The 15,804-nt window shown below is 40.3% G+C and overlaps 1 protein-coding gene across 3 annotated transcripts in view; it reads right to left on the minus strand.

The window, feature by feature from the left end:
- The window catches only part of LOC141128324 (lethal(3)malignant brain tumor-like protein 3), a 116,058-nt gene that overhangs the window by 11,310 nt on the left and 88,944 nt on the right, over positions 1 to 15,804 (minus strand). For all 3 annotated transcript variants that reach the window (XM_073615557.1, XM_073615559.1, XM_073615558.1), the window contains exon 19: positions 3,052 to 3,107. In XM_073615557.1, coding sequence (XP_073471658.1) covers positions 3,052 to 3,107 — 56 coding nt within the window. The remainder of the gene's footprint in view (positions 1 to 3,051; positions 3,108 to 15,804) is intronic.

Here is a 15,804-nt window from a genome sequence, read left to right on the forward strand (position 1 = left end):
TTACCAATTCAGCACAATGCCGTTCTGGAAACGTTTCTGTATCCAATTCCTGGCAGGCAGTTGAATGGCAAAAAGTAGCAATTGCAGTGACATATACAATACAGTGGGGATGGAAAGTATTCAGACCCCCTTAAATTTTTCACTCTTTGTTATATTGCAGCCATTTGCTAAAATCATTTAGCCCTCATGCACACAGGCTGTTAAAAAAAACGTTATGAAAACGCCAGTATCTTTGCAGTGATTTTTTTTAAACTTTTTTCAGCGTTTTTGCAATAGCGGTTTTAAGCGTTTTTAAACGTTTTTCCGCGTTTTTTTTTTTTCAAATTTTTTTTTTTTTCAATGGATCAAAAAACGCTAAAAAACGTTGGTGAATGACGTTTTTGAGCGTTTTTGAGTGTTTTTCAGCGTTAGAGCGTTTTTACAGCTGAAAAACGTCTCTCTGAACCCACTGGTCCTGGGTTTTTTTTTCAGCTTAAAAACGCCTATGCCACTTGCAGCTCAAAAACGCCTAGGTGGGCATGAAGCCATAGACTAACATAGACAGGCCTTTTTAGTCCTCATGCACACGGACGTTTTTACAGCTGCTTTGTCCGTGTGCATGAGGACTTAAGTTCATTTTTTTCCCTCAATGTACACACAGAACCCCATAGTGACAGAAAAACACAGAATTGTTGACATTTTTGCAGATTTATTAAAAAAGAAAAACTGAAATATCACATGGTCCTAAGTATTCAGACCCTTTGCTGTGACACTCATATATTTAACTCAGGTGCTGTCCATTTCTTCTGATCATCCATTAGATGGTTCTACACCTTCATTTGAGTCCAGCTGTGTTTGATTATACTGATTGGACTTGATTAGGAAAGCCACACACCTGTCTATATAAGACCTTACAGCTCACAGTGCATGTCAGAGCAAATGAGAATCATGAGGTCAAAGGAACTGCCTGAAGAGCTCAGAGACAGAATTGTGGCAAGGGCCAGATCTGGCCAAGGTTATAAAAAAATTTCTGCTGCACTTAAGGTTCCTAAGAGCACAGTGGCCTCCATAATCGTTAAATGGAAGATGTTTGGACGACCAGAACCATTCCTAGAGCTGGCCGTCTGGCCAAACTAAGCAATCGGGGGAGAAGAGCCTTGGTGAGAGAGGCAAAGAAGAACCCAAAGATCACTGTGGCTGAGCTCCAGAGATGCAGTCGGGAGATGGGAGAAAGTTGTAGAAAGTCAACCATCACTGCAGCCCTCCACTAGTCGGGGCTTTATGGCAGAGTGGCCCGACAGAAGCCTCTCCTCAGTGCAAGACACATGAAAGCCCGCATGGAGTTTGCTAAAAAAACATCTGAAGGACTCCAAGATGGTGAGAAATAAGATTCTTTGGTCTGATGAGACCAAGATATAACTTTTTGGCCTTAATTCTAAGCGGTATGTGTGGAGAAAACCAGGCACTGCTCATCACCTGTCCACTACAGTCCCAACAGTGAAGCCTGGTGGTGGCAGCATCATGCTGTGGGGGTTTTTTTCAGCTGCAGGGACAGGACGACTGGTTGCAATAGAAGGAAAGATGAATGCGGCCAAGTACAGGGATATCCGGGACGAAAACCTTCTCCAGAGTGCTCAGGACCTCAGACTAGGCCGAAGGTTTACCTTCCAACAAGACAATGACCCTAAGCACACAGCTAAAATAACGAAGGAGTAGCTTCACAACAACACCGTGACTGTTCTTGACTGGCCCAGCCAGAGCCCTGACCAAACCCAATTGAGCATCTCTGGAGAGACCTAAAAACGGCTGTCCACCAACGTTTACCATCCAACCAGACAGAACTGGAGGGGGTCTGCAAGGAGGAATGGCAGAGGATCCCCAAATCCAGGTGTGAAAAACTTGTTGCATCTTTCCCAAAAAGACTCATGGCTGTATTGGATCAAAGGGGTACTTCTACTAAATACTGAGCAAAGGGTCTGAATACTTAGGACCATGTGATATTTCAGTTTTTCTTTTTTAATAAATCTGCAAAAATGTCAACAATTCTGTGTTTTTCTGTCAATATGGGGTGCTGTGTGTACATTAATGAGGAAAAAAATGAACTGATTTTAGCAAATGGCTGCAATATAACAAAGAGTGAAAAATTAAAGGGGGTCGGAATACTTTCCGTCCCCACTGTATATCTTCCTCTAAAGTAGGCCCTGTTCTGTATTTACATATGCCTACTATAACGAATAAGCTTGCTGTGGGAACAGCACCACTTTTGTTTCACATTATTGGAGATTGCCAATAAAATATTTGAGATTACACACAGGTGTTTTGCCATAACCATTGTGATCAACTTTATTTAAGAAATATAGCATTTTCCACAACTTTGCACTCATCCTAAGCATACATTTAAGCTCAGTGTACCTAACACACTGACAGCTTCTTAAGCTCAACTTAAGCAGGTCATGATGCACTGTTAGATTTTTTTTTTTTTTCAGTCAGCCTCCTGGCTGACTGAAAAACATCTAACATATTCCTCCATCCACTCTATACAGAACGGATGGAAAAATCTCCAGCTGTGCCTATAGTATTCCGTCAGAATACCCAAACGGGATGCATCCGATTGGCCTTACTGCGGCTGCATCCAAACATTTTCCATCCAGCTCTGTCGATTTCTCAATTGAAGGATCTTGTACAGGAAGGGGATGTCAGGGCCACCCACAGAGTGAGTTTCGGCCACTTCATGAGACACTGGACTAAGTGAGCATAGCACATGGACAGCTCAAGTATCATGGAAGTATTATCACCATCTATATTAAGCCACAACATGAAGTCACTGCCTTGACTTAGATGACCTGACTTCCCACTGTCCAATGTGGTACCTTGATATGTGCTGCGGAGAATAGTCTTTGGACAGTGAGAAGGCAGGTGACCTGCCAATGATCCATAGTCCTAGACCACTAACTGTAAAAGTTGCAAGAAAAAAAAATATATATAAAATTGTCCCTTCAGATGGTGTCGCTTCCCCTTAAACTCACACCCATGGCATCAGTTCACATTTACAGTAAAAGCAGTCATGCTTACCTGTGCCATTGTTGTCCTGTTTAATCAGCTGTAGGCGTATATATGTGTGGGCACCCCTACAAAAGAAAGCAGTAACAAGCAATATAAATTAGAACTATATACAAAATAATATATATTACAAAAGTAATAAATATATTTTACAACATAAAAGAGTTTTCTGAGAACAGTCATAAAATCATGTTGCCCATGGCATCAACATTGATGGCACTACTATCCAATATTACATGGAATTACCCAAGAAAAAAAAAAGAACAGTGCAACAAAGCATCTATGGTGTAGTATTTAATGAAACATTTATGGAAGTTGATGATTTGTTGTACTGCTCTCTTTTGTTTGCTTTTTGCCAATTACTATTCCAGGAGACCCCACTCCTCTCTGTCTATTCTGGTTGCGTTAATAAAGATTTTTTTACTCTTCCTTTATTGTTCCATAATATTATTATTGTGTCTTATGTACATTAGTTGCAATTCATAGCAACTATATATATTTTTTTAAAATTACAGTTACCCCACTAGGTTGTGTTCAGTGCTGTTTGGAGAATTGTGAAATCTTATGTTTTTATTTTAGTGTATTGATAAAGTAGCAAGTATTGTAACCAGTTTGCGTTTACACACTTAACCTATGTGCCAAGTACGACTGTGCTCTTATACTTGGCAACATCTAGGGAGGTATCTCTATGACCCCAAGTTTATCTGAACTTCCAATGTCAGATGGAGGAATGCCCTGAAACCCCAGCAAGTGGTTCCTGAGACAAACAACCACAGTAAGCGCTTCCTGCTCTCCACAGCTTCTGCAAACGACACTTTCCAGAAAACACAGCCAAACCATTATGTAAAACACACAGTTTTAGTCTGGCAGACAGGCTGCCAAAGCCTACATAACAAGATACATTAATCATACCACAAACATTAAAAAAATAAAAATAAAATAATAAACACTGTACATAAAACTTTGTTTAAGTGAATGCAAAATAATTTTGGGCAAATTGAAATATTTTCTTATTTAAAGTTTATAATGTTAGGACTTATAGTAACACTCCATACAGGATGTTTCCATGACAAAGATTTTGCAAACAAAAGCTTGGTGACCTAATGAAGTGCAGTATGTATTAATAAACCAAGCTGTGGTATTTACAAAAATGTACCCACCATAGTGGAAGATGTTTTAATCAGGAGCAGACTTCACATGGCCAGTGCCAAGGCAAAGACTTTTACAACCTATATCTAGGTAATAACACTTGCAAACAGCCTCACTTGTCAGTTGAGCAAGGGGCATTGCTCCAAAGCATAAAAGAAAGTAGACGGGGTTTATTACCAGGAAGTCATACCAACAGTTCCAAGCTTGGAAAGTTTAAGCCCTGAGACCCACAGGCTTGCTTTTGATTAACCGTTTGATTCAACCGTTTCCTTCACAGCTTTGATTAAATACTGTCAACTTGTAAGGTATAGTCTAAAGTAGGGTTTCTCATCCACAGTTCCTCCAGAGGTTGCTAAGGATTGCTTGAGCAAAGGGCAATTTTTGCCTCTCAGAAAAGTTCCCACTGATAACACTGATCTTTTTAACTATCTCTAATGGGGTAATTCTTTCCATTGTCTACAAGCGTGAGGAACATTCTTCCCACTAACAATCACACTAATGAATCATGAGTTGTAGATCTAGTCATTTTTAGCTGGGATTCCCTAAGACTAGAAAGAGTTTCAAGGGTTCCTCCGTGTTGAAAAGGTTGAGTCTACAGGCTTAGAACATTTTGGGTTATTTTAGCCAGCAAACTGGCTAAAAGACCCTCTTCAGAGAGTAGTGGTTAATGATTCATACTGTGAAAGTATGAATCATTAACCACTAAGGACATCAGTGGTGTGCCCCAAGGTTTAGTGTTGGGACCCTTACTTTTTAATATCCTTATAAATGATATAGGATCTGGGATTAAAAGTACCATTTCAGTCTTTGCAGATTACACCAAGCTACCCAGTGGAATAACGTCCTTACAGGATGTCTTCAACTTACAAACCGACCTCAATGCACTGTTTAATTGGGCAACTACAGTATGTGGCAAATTAAGTTTAAATGTTGATAAATGCAAACTTATGCACTTCGGGGCTAAAGACATGCATGCATTTTACTTACTAGGGGCAAAGCAGCTAGGGGAATCCATGGTGGAGAAGTATCTGGGTGTTCTGGTAGATCCTAAACTTAAAAATAGCATGCAATGCCAAGCTGCAGTTTCCTAAGCAAAATCCTCTCTTGTATTAAAAAGGGTATAGACTCCAGAGAGAGAGAGAGAGAGAGAGAGAGAGAGAGAGAGAGATAATTTTACTCCTGTACAAATTATTAGTAAAACCTGATCTGGAATATGCATCTCAGTTTTGGGCACCAGTTTACAAAAAGGATATTGGGGAACTGCAGAAAGTGCAGAGAAGAGCAACCAAACCAATAAGAGGCATGGAGGAGCTCAGCTATAAAGAGAGGATTATAGGAAATTTATTTTCACTTAAGAGGAGATTAAGGGCGGATATAATCAACATGTATAAAATACATACGTGGTCCATATAGTGAACTTAGTGTAGAATTATTCACTTTTGGGTCATTGTAAAGGACAAGTGGCACTCATTACACCTTGAGGAAAACAGATTTAACCTCTACATATGGAAAGGCTTCTTCATAGTAAGACCTGTGAAAATGTGGACTAGACTACCTGAAGAACTAGCTCTGACCAGCTCAGTAGATTGTTTTAAAGAAGAGCTGGATATATTTTGTGCATTTAGGAATGTAACTGAATACTGACATTTAGAGGTAAATACACCAGGGGTAGTAGATCCAGGAAATATCAGATTGCCTTCTGGGGGATCAGGAAGGAATTTTTTTCCCACACTGGAGTGAATTGGATCATGCCTATTGGGTTTTTTTTTTTGCTTTCGTCGAGATCAACTGTGGATATAGGATTGAATATATGAAGGTTTTCTATTAGTTCGTTTTTTTTTTTCTATTGGTTGAACTAGATGGACTTGTGTCTTTTTTCAAATTAATTATGCAACTTGTTAAGCACAAAGGTTTGGTTTTAGTTTCCCTATTAGCAACTGTGCTTCTCTACGTTGCAATGCCTTTGCTTGTTCATTGCCACTTCAAATTCTTCTTCAAAGGCTCAAAAAAGCCATTAGACCGTCTGAATACCTGCATGGCAGAGACTAATTCATGTGAATTTTATTATATCCAGTTGTCAGTGCACGCACACATAAAGCTTATCCTTTTATCTGATCCTTTATCCAAAGATTCTTATTTTTACCTGCCTGTTCTCTGTATAATTACCACCTTTCCTCATACTCTATATTTTATAGAGTAAAAAAAATTTGGGGCAATGAGCATCTCAGCGTTTTCATAAATACATTTACTACCAACCATGTCATCAAGTCTGTAAGGCCCTTTTCACACATGCTGTCTGTCCATTTGTTCTTTTTTTAATCTATCCGTTGACGGATGAAAAACGGAAATCAATGCATCTCTATAGAAAAATGGATGTAAATAGTTGATCATTCATTTACATCAGTTTAGATCCGCATTCGCCATCATCCGTTTTTTTTTTAAACTGATTAAAGCTCTATTTTTCTTCCGTTAAAAAAACGGATCGGACGAAAAACTGATGTAAAACTGACAAATGGTCAGTTTTTCATCCGTTTTTGCATTGGTAGTGGATGTAAAAAGAACTGATGAAAAACTGATGAGCATGGATGAAAAATTGATGAATACTTCATCCGTTTTGACGTGACTGAACTGATGAAATGAGCAGTCTGCATGTGTGAAAGGGGCCTTAGAGCCCTTTCACACTGACAGCGCGGCCGTGTTAGCAGTAAAGTGCCGCTAGGTTTAGCGGAACTTTACCATCGTTTTAGAGATGCTTTTTGGCCGCTAGCGGGGCTCTTTTGACCCATGCCAGTGGCCAAATAACGGGTTAAAAGCGCCCGCAAATCGCCGCTGCCCATTGATTTCACTGGGTAGGGGCGCTTTAGGAGCGGTGTATACACCGCTCCTAAAGCACCCCAAAGATGCTGCTTGCAGGACTTTTTTTTAACATCCTGCCAGTGCAGCGGCCCCAATGTGAAAGCCCTCGGGCTTTCACACTGGGACTGCAGAAGAGGCATTTTTCAGGCGCTTCACAGGCGCTATTTTTAGCGCTAAAGCGCCTGCAAAAACGCCTCCAGTGTGAAAGGGGTCTTAGGCATGCTGCGCTTACAAATAGGAAAGCACAGCACTGCCCCTTCATCTTTGCTGACAGCCTGTGTATTACAGATGTTCAGATGATCTTGTCTTAATTAGGAAAGAAAAGGAGTAGTGTGTGCCTCCTTTAAATCACTCGGCAGCAGTGTATAAATGGTTCCCTGTTATTCAAGGTGTGCTTCACAAAAGTGGCTAGTATTCTAAGCCTGTAAAAATCTGTTCTCCTTTGAAATAGAAATATACTAGCTACAGTTGGTAAATATAAAATATTGCAATTTAACATTTTACATTAACCCAATTTAACATTTAACACACACCTATGTTTGGCCTGAGACTTGTGTGCGTTTCAGCAGAAAAGGTGAATGGGAATGCGTCATCCAGGAGGGGTGATGAAGCCAACTCATTCTCCTCAGTCTAAGTTTAGATAAGAAGTAAGAAATCACCAAATTTAAAATGCTCGCACGGAGAAACGTTAGATACAAAATGGCAGGGGTTACTATAATAAACTGAATAAATTCCAATCCCCCTGCCTATAAAATCACATTATGTGCTACACCCTGCAGATTGTATTAAAAGCCTGGAACTGGTGAGAACATACAGGGAAACCTGTTTTGCCTTATTCACATTGGGTCTACTAAGGGTCCATGCTTTGCCCATCATGGTGGGCATACCCCTAAGGGGTCCTTCAGGGTCTGGTAAACCACAGAAATGGACCATGGCCCTGGACCCTACAGCAAACCACACACGTTGGACTACATGCCAGGGTGAACACCTAACTCAGAATCTAGAGCCCAAAGCAAACATTAAGGCCAGCCCCACATAGTGGGTTGTGGTTACGGTCCCCAAGTTTCACACTGAGGGTAACTAATCCAAAAGCTGCAAAATAGCCCAGTGCAATAAAGCAGATCTTGATAGAGACTTCAAAGAAAAAAATGTAAGTGGTTAAAAAAAGAAAAAAAAATCTTCTCCTGAGGAAAACAGGTCCATTGTTTAGGGACAAAAAACTGTAGTATCACAGAGTGGGTGGGGTATAAGAGTATGCTCCAGGGGTGGCCCTAGCAAGTTTTCTGGCAGTGTCCAATCACCGTAGTCTGTATAAAACCCATGCTCAATGAATATAAGTACTGTGTGCTGACTGTAGCATTAAAGCCAAACTCCAGGATATTAGCAAACTCCTCTATATAACCTCTAGTATGAACAAAAAATAAAAACCGATTCAAATGCCTAGCTTACCTACCTGAAGCTGCGGTCAAATAAAGATAATTTTCTCTTCTGTTTACTCCCTAGTGTTCCATCTTCGGATGTCCATATCACTGCTTGCTTGATATGCACATCTCCTATTGGTGGCCAAGCCCTCTCTTGTAGGCTCCAGAGGCAGGAGAGCTCACGGGGACAGTGAAGGGACCAGTGGCCAAGAAAATAGTGAACAGGGAAAAAGTCTAGTCCCCACATCAGGATATGTGCTTTTCTTATAGCGGAAACTGTGACATTGATCCATTACACCATAGAATGGCTTAGGAAGAGGTGTTTGGAACCAAGACTGAGGAGTAAAAGATAACTGATGCATAATTTAAATTACATTTTTTCCTAGAGTTGGGTCTTAAGATATGAAAGGTTTCTCTTCCCACTTATACTGATGCGCTCTCTTGTGTTTCTTTCTGAAAGCAACAGTACTCAAAATAGATTTTCTTCTAGAATTCTCTGTATAGGTTTCTCTATTCCAATGCTCTACTGTTACTTCTCATATGAGACGGACTCCGATCATACCTTTCATAATTTTTTTAACAAAGTTTTCTTTCTCATTCTCTTCCAAATGGATCTTATCTTTTTGTACTTTATCTGTCTAGACTAGTCAACATATTTTAGCTTTATGCTTCATATCTACATGCACCATCTTCCTCTTTTCTATTAACTCTACATATCTCTTCCAATCTCATTGCCTCAAAAACATTTCCAATGTAGAACTGCTGCTTACAGCTAATTATCTGGCTCCTAAACAAATGGTTAAGGTAAAAGGAAGAAACCACTTTGTGTAGAAAAGAGCCCCTATGCCTGAAGACAACCTTGTCTCAGCATAGAACGAGAATTTAATATTTTTTTTTTTGCAAGGCACCATGAACACTGCAGCATCTTCACACTTCATCATTTCTCCGACGAAGGAGAGAGAGAGAGAGCGAGAGAGAGAGAGAGAGAGAGAGAGAGAGAGAGAGAGAGAGAGAGAGCGAGAGAGCGAGAGAGAGAGAGAAAGATAAGCTAAGAGTTTGTGAGGATGGTAAGAAAAAACAATCCAGATGTATAGCAGTGGAAAAATACAGATCCCGACAGAAGAGAGGGAGACAGAACATGTAGATATAAAGCATATCTTTCACTTGTCCTTACCCATCTGTCAGACTCAGATGCGCGGGTAAATCTATACAGTCCCAGCCTAGGTACAGCTCAGCGCTGCTCTGCACATATAATCAAATGGCTCTTCACACTATGCCCAGCCTCTGTGTGAATAAGCCTTTACACTGCTGCCTACAAAAGAAGTCAACACTAGGCACATTGAAAACTGAAGGCCCTTGAGAATATAATCCCTCCCACTTGCTCAGTTGTAGCAAGCAGTCTTCAGACTTCAAGAAAAAAAAATTTAAGCAAAAAAAAAACAAACAGAGGAATTTAGAATTTTGTAAATTCCATATCGTAGAGCACAGAACATGACACAGGCAACTTATTCATACATCATGGGTTATAGATTCGTACCTTCAGGTGATTGGACACTGGCAAGCTTTTGAGGACATGCGTGCCCCCCCAACCTCCCCTCCCACTTCAGGAGTCCTCAGTTTTGTTTCAAGGACTGAAGAACAAAGAGATTTTAGGAAAGGTGGCCTGTGTCCTGTACTATTAAGGCCCCTTTCACACATGCGGGCCGTTCATTTCATCAGTTTAGTCACGTCAAAACGGATGAAGTATTCATCAGTTTTTCATCACTTTTTTTACATCCACTACCAATGCAAAAATGGATGAAAATCTGACCATTTGTCATCTGTTTTTTTAAAACGGAAGAAAAATAGAGCTTTGATCAGTCTTAAAAAAAATGGATGATGACAGATGCGGATGTAAACTGATGTAAATGGATGATCATCCATTTACATCTGTTTTTCTATAGAGTTGCATTGATGTCCCTTTTCATCCGTCAGTGGATGGATGAAAAATGGACAAAAAAAAAAAAAAAAAAACAGACAGCATGTGTGAGAGGGGGATAAAAAAAATTGAGTTTACTGGTAAGTCAAAATCCCTCTGATCTTATTCGTACAGTACAGAACACAGGAAACCTATTCATATACCACAGGACATTCCCAAGCAATGAATATAAGTGTGGGATAACAAATGGAAACTATTCTACTAGGCAAATAGAACTATGCCAACAGGCCCCAAAACAACAGAGGTAAAAGACCTAGGTGAGAAGGGTGGCTGCAATAACCTTGCGGCCGAAAACTACATCTGCAAAAGGTTGAACATCCACCTGGTAAAACTTTGAAAAATGAAGAAAAGAAGGCCAGGTGGCAAATGTACACAGGTGCTTGGTGGCCAAAGGCTGAAGATACGCCAACAGATGTGGTGGAGTAGGCACGCAACAACGAAGGAGGAGGTTTTTGTTTTTTGAGCAAAAGCTCTTGTAATTCAATTCCTTATCCACTGTGTAAATGGATTTTGAAACAGGGTGCCCCTTGCGTGGACCCAAGGTAAAAAAGAGCTTTTAAGAGGGTTTCACATTTTTTTGTCAGCAGAATATTCAAAAGACGGAATATCTTCAAAAGCTACAGTTAGGTGTTTGTTTAGGATAGAGATGGCAGGGTCAACCACAAGAAAAGCCCACTCTTTTGCAAATACCACCCATCCAAGAAGCCTCAACACTTCCTTTTAGTTTTCTTGAAGACTACTAGCCAGCACTCCCACATCTATCATGTGGACTCCAGTGTTTTTTCTGTGGATGTTTTTCTAATGGGTATGCAGCCTTTTGCACATTTATTTTGTTTATAATGCCCAGAATATGGATCTATATAGATCATTTGTTTTTTTTTTTCCTTTTGGCCCTTTTTCCTCATTTCAATTCACACCGATTTTACATCATACGTTTTTCATGTGAGAGGTACCCACACAGGAGTTTTTGGAGTGGCAGTTGTTTTACATTTTTAGCAGACCCCACAGACATTACAAATTTGCTACATTTTTTTTTTTTCGCATGGGCATATGTTTACAAATTTGAATATGCCTGCGCCAACTCGAGGACATGTTGGCGGGATTCCCTTTACTGTTTCCACTGATGGGCGGATACTGAGTTGCAAGGGGTAGCTAAGCAACAATCATGCCACTGCCAAATGTTTTGATTTACCTCATCACCTGCAAGTTTTGAGGTACCTTTTACATTGTTTGCTAGTTTAGATGGTTTATTTCTTTTTATATACAGTATTACATTTTTTGAGCATAGCATTGTAGTGTTTTTGAGGTTGGTATATGTCACCATAACATCACTCATCATTATATATATATATATATATATATATATATACATACATATATATACATACATACATATACACATACATACATATATACATACATACATATACACACACACATATATATATACAGTACACACACGTATTACTGCATTTTGAGCTCCAACTTTGCCAACTTGAGAAAATGACGATGTGTGGCCCCGTAATGTTGTCCTATATGTGGGTATGTTTGTAACGGTGACTTCTTGCTTTACTGTGATTTATGCAGCACCATCTGCTATAGTCACTACAAGCACTCATCTATAACCAAGGTTGAAGACAGAACAGAGTGCAGTCCTCATCCTTTGACTCACAAAATCAGAAATTACATTTCAAAGTGCAGAAATATCGAAGTCTTCCAAAGTCTTCATTGTGATAGCCACCCTGGAGTCCTAAGTTAGAGATGAAGACGAACCAGAACTGCTGGAAAGAACTTGGTGAGCACTCTCGGAGCTAAGGCAAGGCTGAGGGGAAGGGCCAACAACTGTGGTTGTTGCCTACAGCAAAGCAAACAAATATCTGATTACCCCGAAAGATAAGAATCTCTGACGACAGACACATCTCTTAAACCAAAACTCCAGCTTTGCTTTAACTTTAAATATTTTTTTTTGGGCCAAGCAAACCATCTCCGTCACTAATACATGTGGACACTGTTGGCGCTGTATAAATTGTATGTAACACCAGCTACATGGAGTATGCAGCATCCTGTTCTGGCAGCAGTATAGGGACTTCCTGTCCTGTTCTTGGAACAAAATTCCTATGGGCTGAGCGCTGCTCAGTTATTCAGGAGAAGCCTCATTTTTATGAATTAATACAAGGTTTCCTATCAATGGTTGAGGTGAAGAGGCGGGCTAGATAATTGCTAAATTTCTAAAAAAGAAGTCTGTCAGATAATGCTGAGACAAAAGAAAACACAAATCGAAGAAATGTGGACAAAGGTTAAACTCTATTTAGTAGGCCTCGGATCCTATCTCTAGAAACCATATATGTATGCAAGTATGAAAAATATGTGAGCTTCCCAAATGTTCTTGAAAGCCATCAGGCGTCCTACCCCCACCTCAGATGGAATTGGTGAGAACAGACCTTTATGCAGTGAATCCCTTGGACTGTCAGCGGCTTAGAACCCATTTGTGTTTGAGGGGGTGGATGAAGAACTGAGGGTCCGGGAACTGGAAACTGACTTGGAGCAGGAAAGGGTCAATACAAGCTAATAATCCTTAGCTTGATGAAGACATTTTCTCAAGAAGGGGAGGCGAAGCCAGGCCTTCTTACACTGTTGAATCACTGACCAATACTTAAGCCACAGTACCCTGTGGATCTGAACAGAAGAAAGGGATTCCTAAGGCAGCATCCAGCACCACTTTGCTCACAATATTCAATATAACAGTCATCTGGTCAACGCGATCAAATAGTTGAGTGTCAATGTCAACAGCTGCCAGGTCCCTACTTAAGTGGAAAAGATTTTCCCTCTTGTGGGACTTTATTGGCCCTAGTGATTAAAAATAATCAATCACCGTGTGTACGCACCACAGTATAAGAAGAGTATTTAGAAAAATATAATTTTATTTATACAAATATATAAAAGTAGATGTATACATGTAAACACAAATAATGGCTGAATGTCAACGTGGCATATAAATGGCTGTTATGCTCATAGGTCCCGGACTACCATGATAGAGTAGTGGAGTCCAGGGGCCACACCCAACGCATTTCAGAATCCCTTCTTTCTTCAGGGGTGTATTTATAGATGAAGAGTATTAACACTATAATATAGATGGATAGGATTTAGACAGATAAGAAAAAGAAGTGTATATCATATAAACATATACAGCAGCCATTGCCAATTTTGATGTTTAAAGCAAAACAGATTTACGTGTCGACAATGATTTATAAAAAGATAATCAGCCACAGACACCATAAAAACAGCAAAGTCCATCCAGAGAGCACCAAAGAACCAAATTACCTCACCGCACGCATATATATTATATATATATATATATATATATATATATATATATATATATATATATATATATATATACACACACACACACACATATCTATATACATATATATCCCTATTGTCTAGAACAAGGGGGTGATAAAAATCCTGACCAAAAGACAAATACCTGACAGAAGGTGAGCTCATTTGTGCGTAATGGGCCCAAGGAAAAAGGAGGAAACACAGGGAAAATAATAAACCATCATATTAATCCCCAAGTCTCAGGCATGCCCAGCAGAAAAAGAAAAAAAACACATCATACAGAGATCATATGAGAATGCTCACAAAAGTACCAACCAAGAAATCTGCTGGTGCAAAGTGTCCCATAGAGGAGCGGTGTGAATACACACCCTGAGGTTCAGAGGAATAGATGGCAAATGCAGGAGCTAGGAAGCTCCTTATATATACCTGCGGCCGGATATGCATACGCCGCTGAGCAGCGTGAAGAAATCATGCTGGGGTGTTGTGTGTTCCACCTAGTCCCCGGTAATGCGGAGCAGCCACGTCCAGGGAGGGCGTGACTGTGTCATACGCCCACAGACGCACGTATGGGCGGGACCATGGCCAGGTGACTTCACATCCCCAGGCAACCAAGCAACCAAAAGGAAGAGGAGATCACCGCCTGGTGCATAGCGCTCAAAGGTTACAAAAATAGGATTTTTTTGTCATACTTACTTGTAAAATCCTTTTTCTTTGAGTACATCATGGGACACAGAGTCAGGCTAATATTCATTACCTGCTGGGTTATACTTAATCTCCAGGTGAATGGACACTGGTAGACCAAAGGTCTTTAGACAGGAAGTGATCCCCTATATAACCCCTCCCGTACAGGAAGCACTTCAGTTTTGTAGCAAGCACTGAATCCTCAAAAAAGAGGGGAGGGATCTCTGTGTCCCATGATGTACTTAACCTCCCTGGCGGTATGATTATTTCGGATTTTAGGTGCTGAAAGCGGTACAATTATTTTGCATGGAAATTTGGCGTTTTATATTGTAGGCCTGTAATTCTTAACAATAACAGACTTAAATCTGTCCAAACAAAAGTCTAGTAGATATCCCGGGTATGATGAAGTATGAAACACAAAAACAAATTATAATATAATAAATAAATATAAATAATTAAAAAAAAATAATATAATAATAATAAAATAAATTTCCCCACGATTCACTATCGCTCAATTCTGCAAGTGTTCTAATTTACTATCGCTGTTTTCTAGCTGGTCTAAAGCCACTTTTGACATAAAGGGACACTTTTTGGTTGCTATGGACAATCTCCAGTTTCCAGGCAGAAAGAACAGTATATATAACATAAAACTGCATGCAGGGCATGGGCCAAAGCATTGGGGACAAAAGGGATGTGAAATAATTTCATACAGTACTGTAATCTGTAAGATTACTGTATGTGTTATGATTTGTACTTTTTTTGAATTTGCCGCCAGGCTCCGCCCCCGTACGTCGCGACGCTCGCAGGGAACGGAGCCTGGCACGGAGAGGTTTCAGAGGAGACAGAGCCCGCAGACACAGCGGGGGACATCGCAGGATCCTGGGGACAAGGTAAGTAACGCCACACCAGGATCCTGCAATGTAATCCCGAGTGTGGCTCGGGGTTACCGCTAATGGGACTGAAATGGTGGAATAAGCTCTCATCCTAAAGGGAGGAGCTTTACGTTTTAGACCGTAGGCCTGAATGACCAATTGACAGACCCAATTGGCAATGGAAGCTTTAGAAGCTGCCTGCCCTTTCTTGGGTCCTTTTGGTAAAACAAAAAAGGAGTCTGATCCTCGGATCTCCGCAGATCTAGACAATTAAACCTTGACTGCCCGGACAATGTCCAAGCAATGCAGTCGTCTCTCTTACGCCTAACGAGGCTGAGGGAAAAAAGAAGGCAAAATAATGTCCTGATTGAAATGAAAGGCTGACACCACTTTTGGCAAAAAGGATGTAACAGGTTGTAACATGACCCTGTCATGGTGAAGGATCAAGACGATTCCCTGCATTAAA

Source organism: Aquarana catesbeiana, linkage group LG02 (assembly GCF_042186555.1).
Source record: "Aquarana catesbeiana isolate 2022-GZ linkage group LG02, ASM4218655v1, whole genome shotgun sequence".
Classification (NCBI taxonomy): domain Eukaryota; kingdom Metazoa; phylum Chordata; class Amphibia; order Anura; family Ranidae; genus Aquarana; species Aquarana catesbeiana.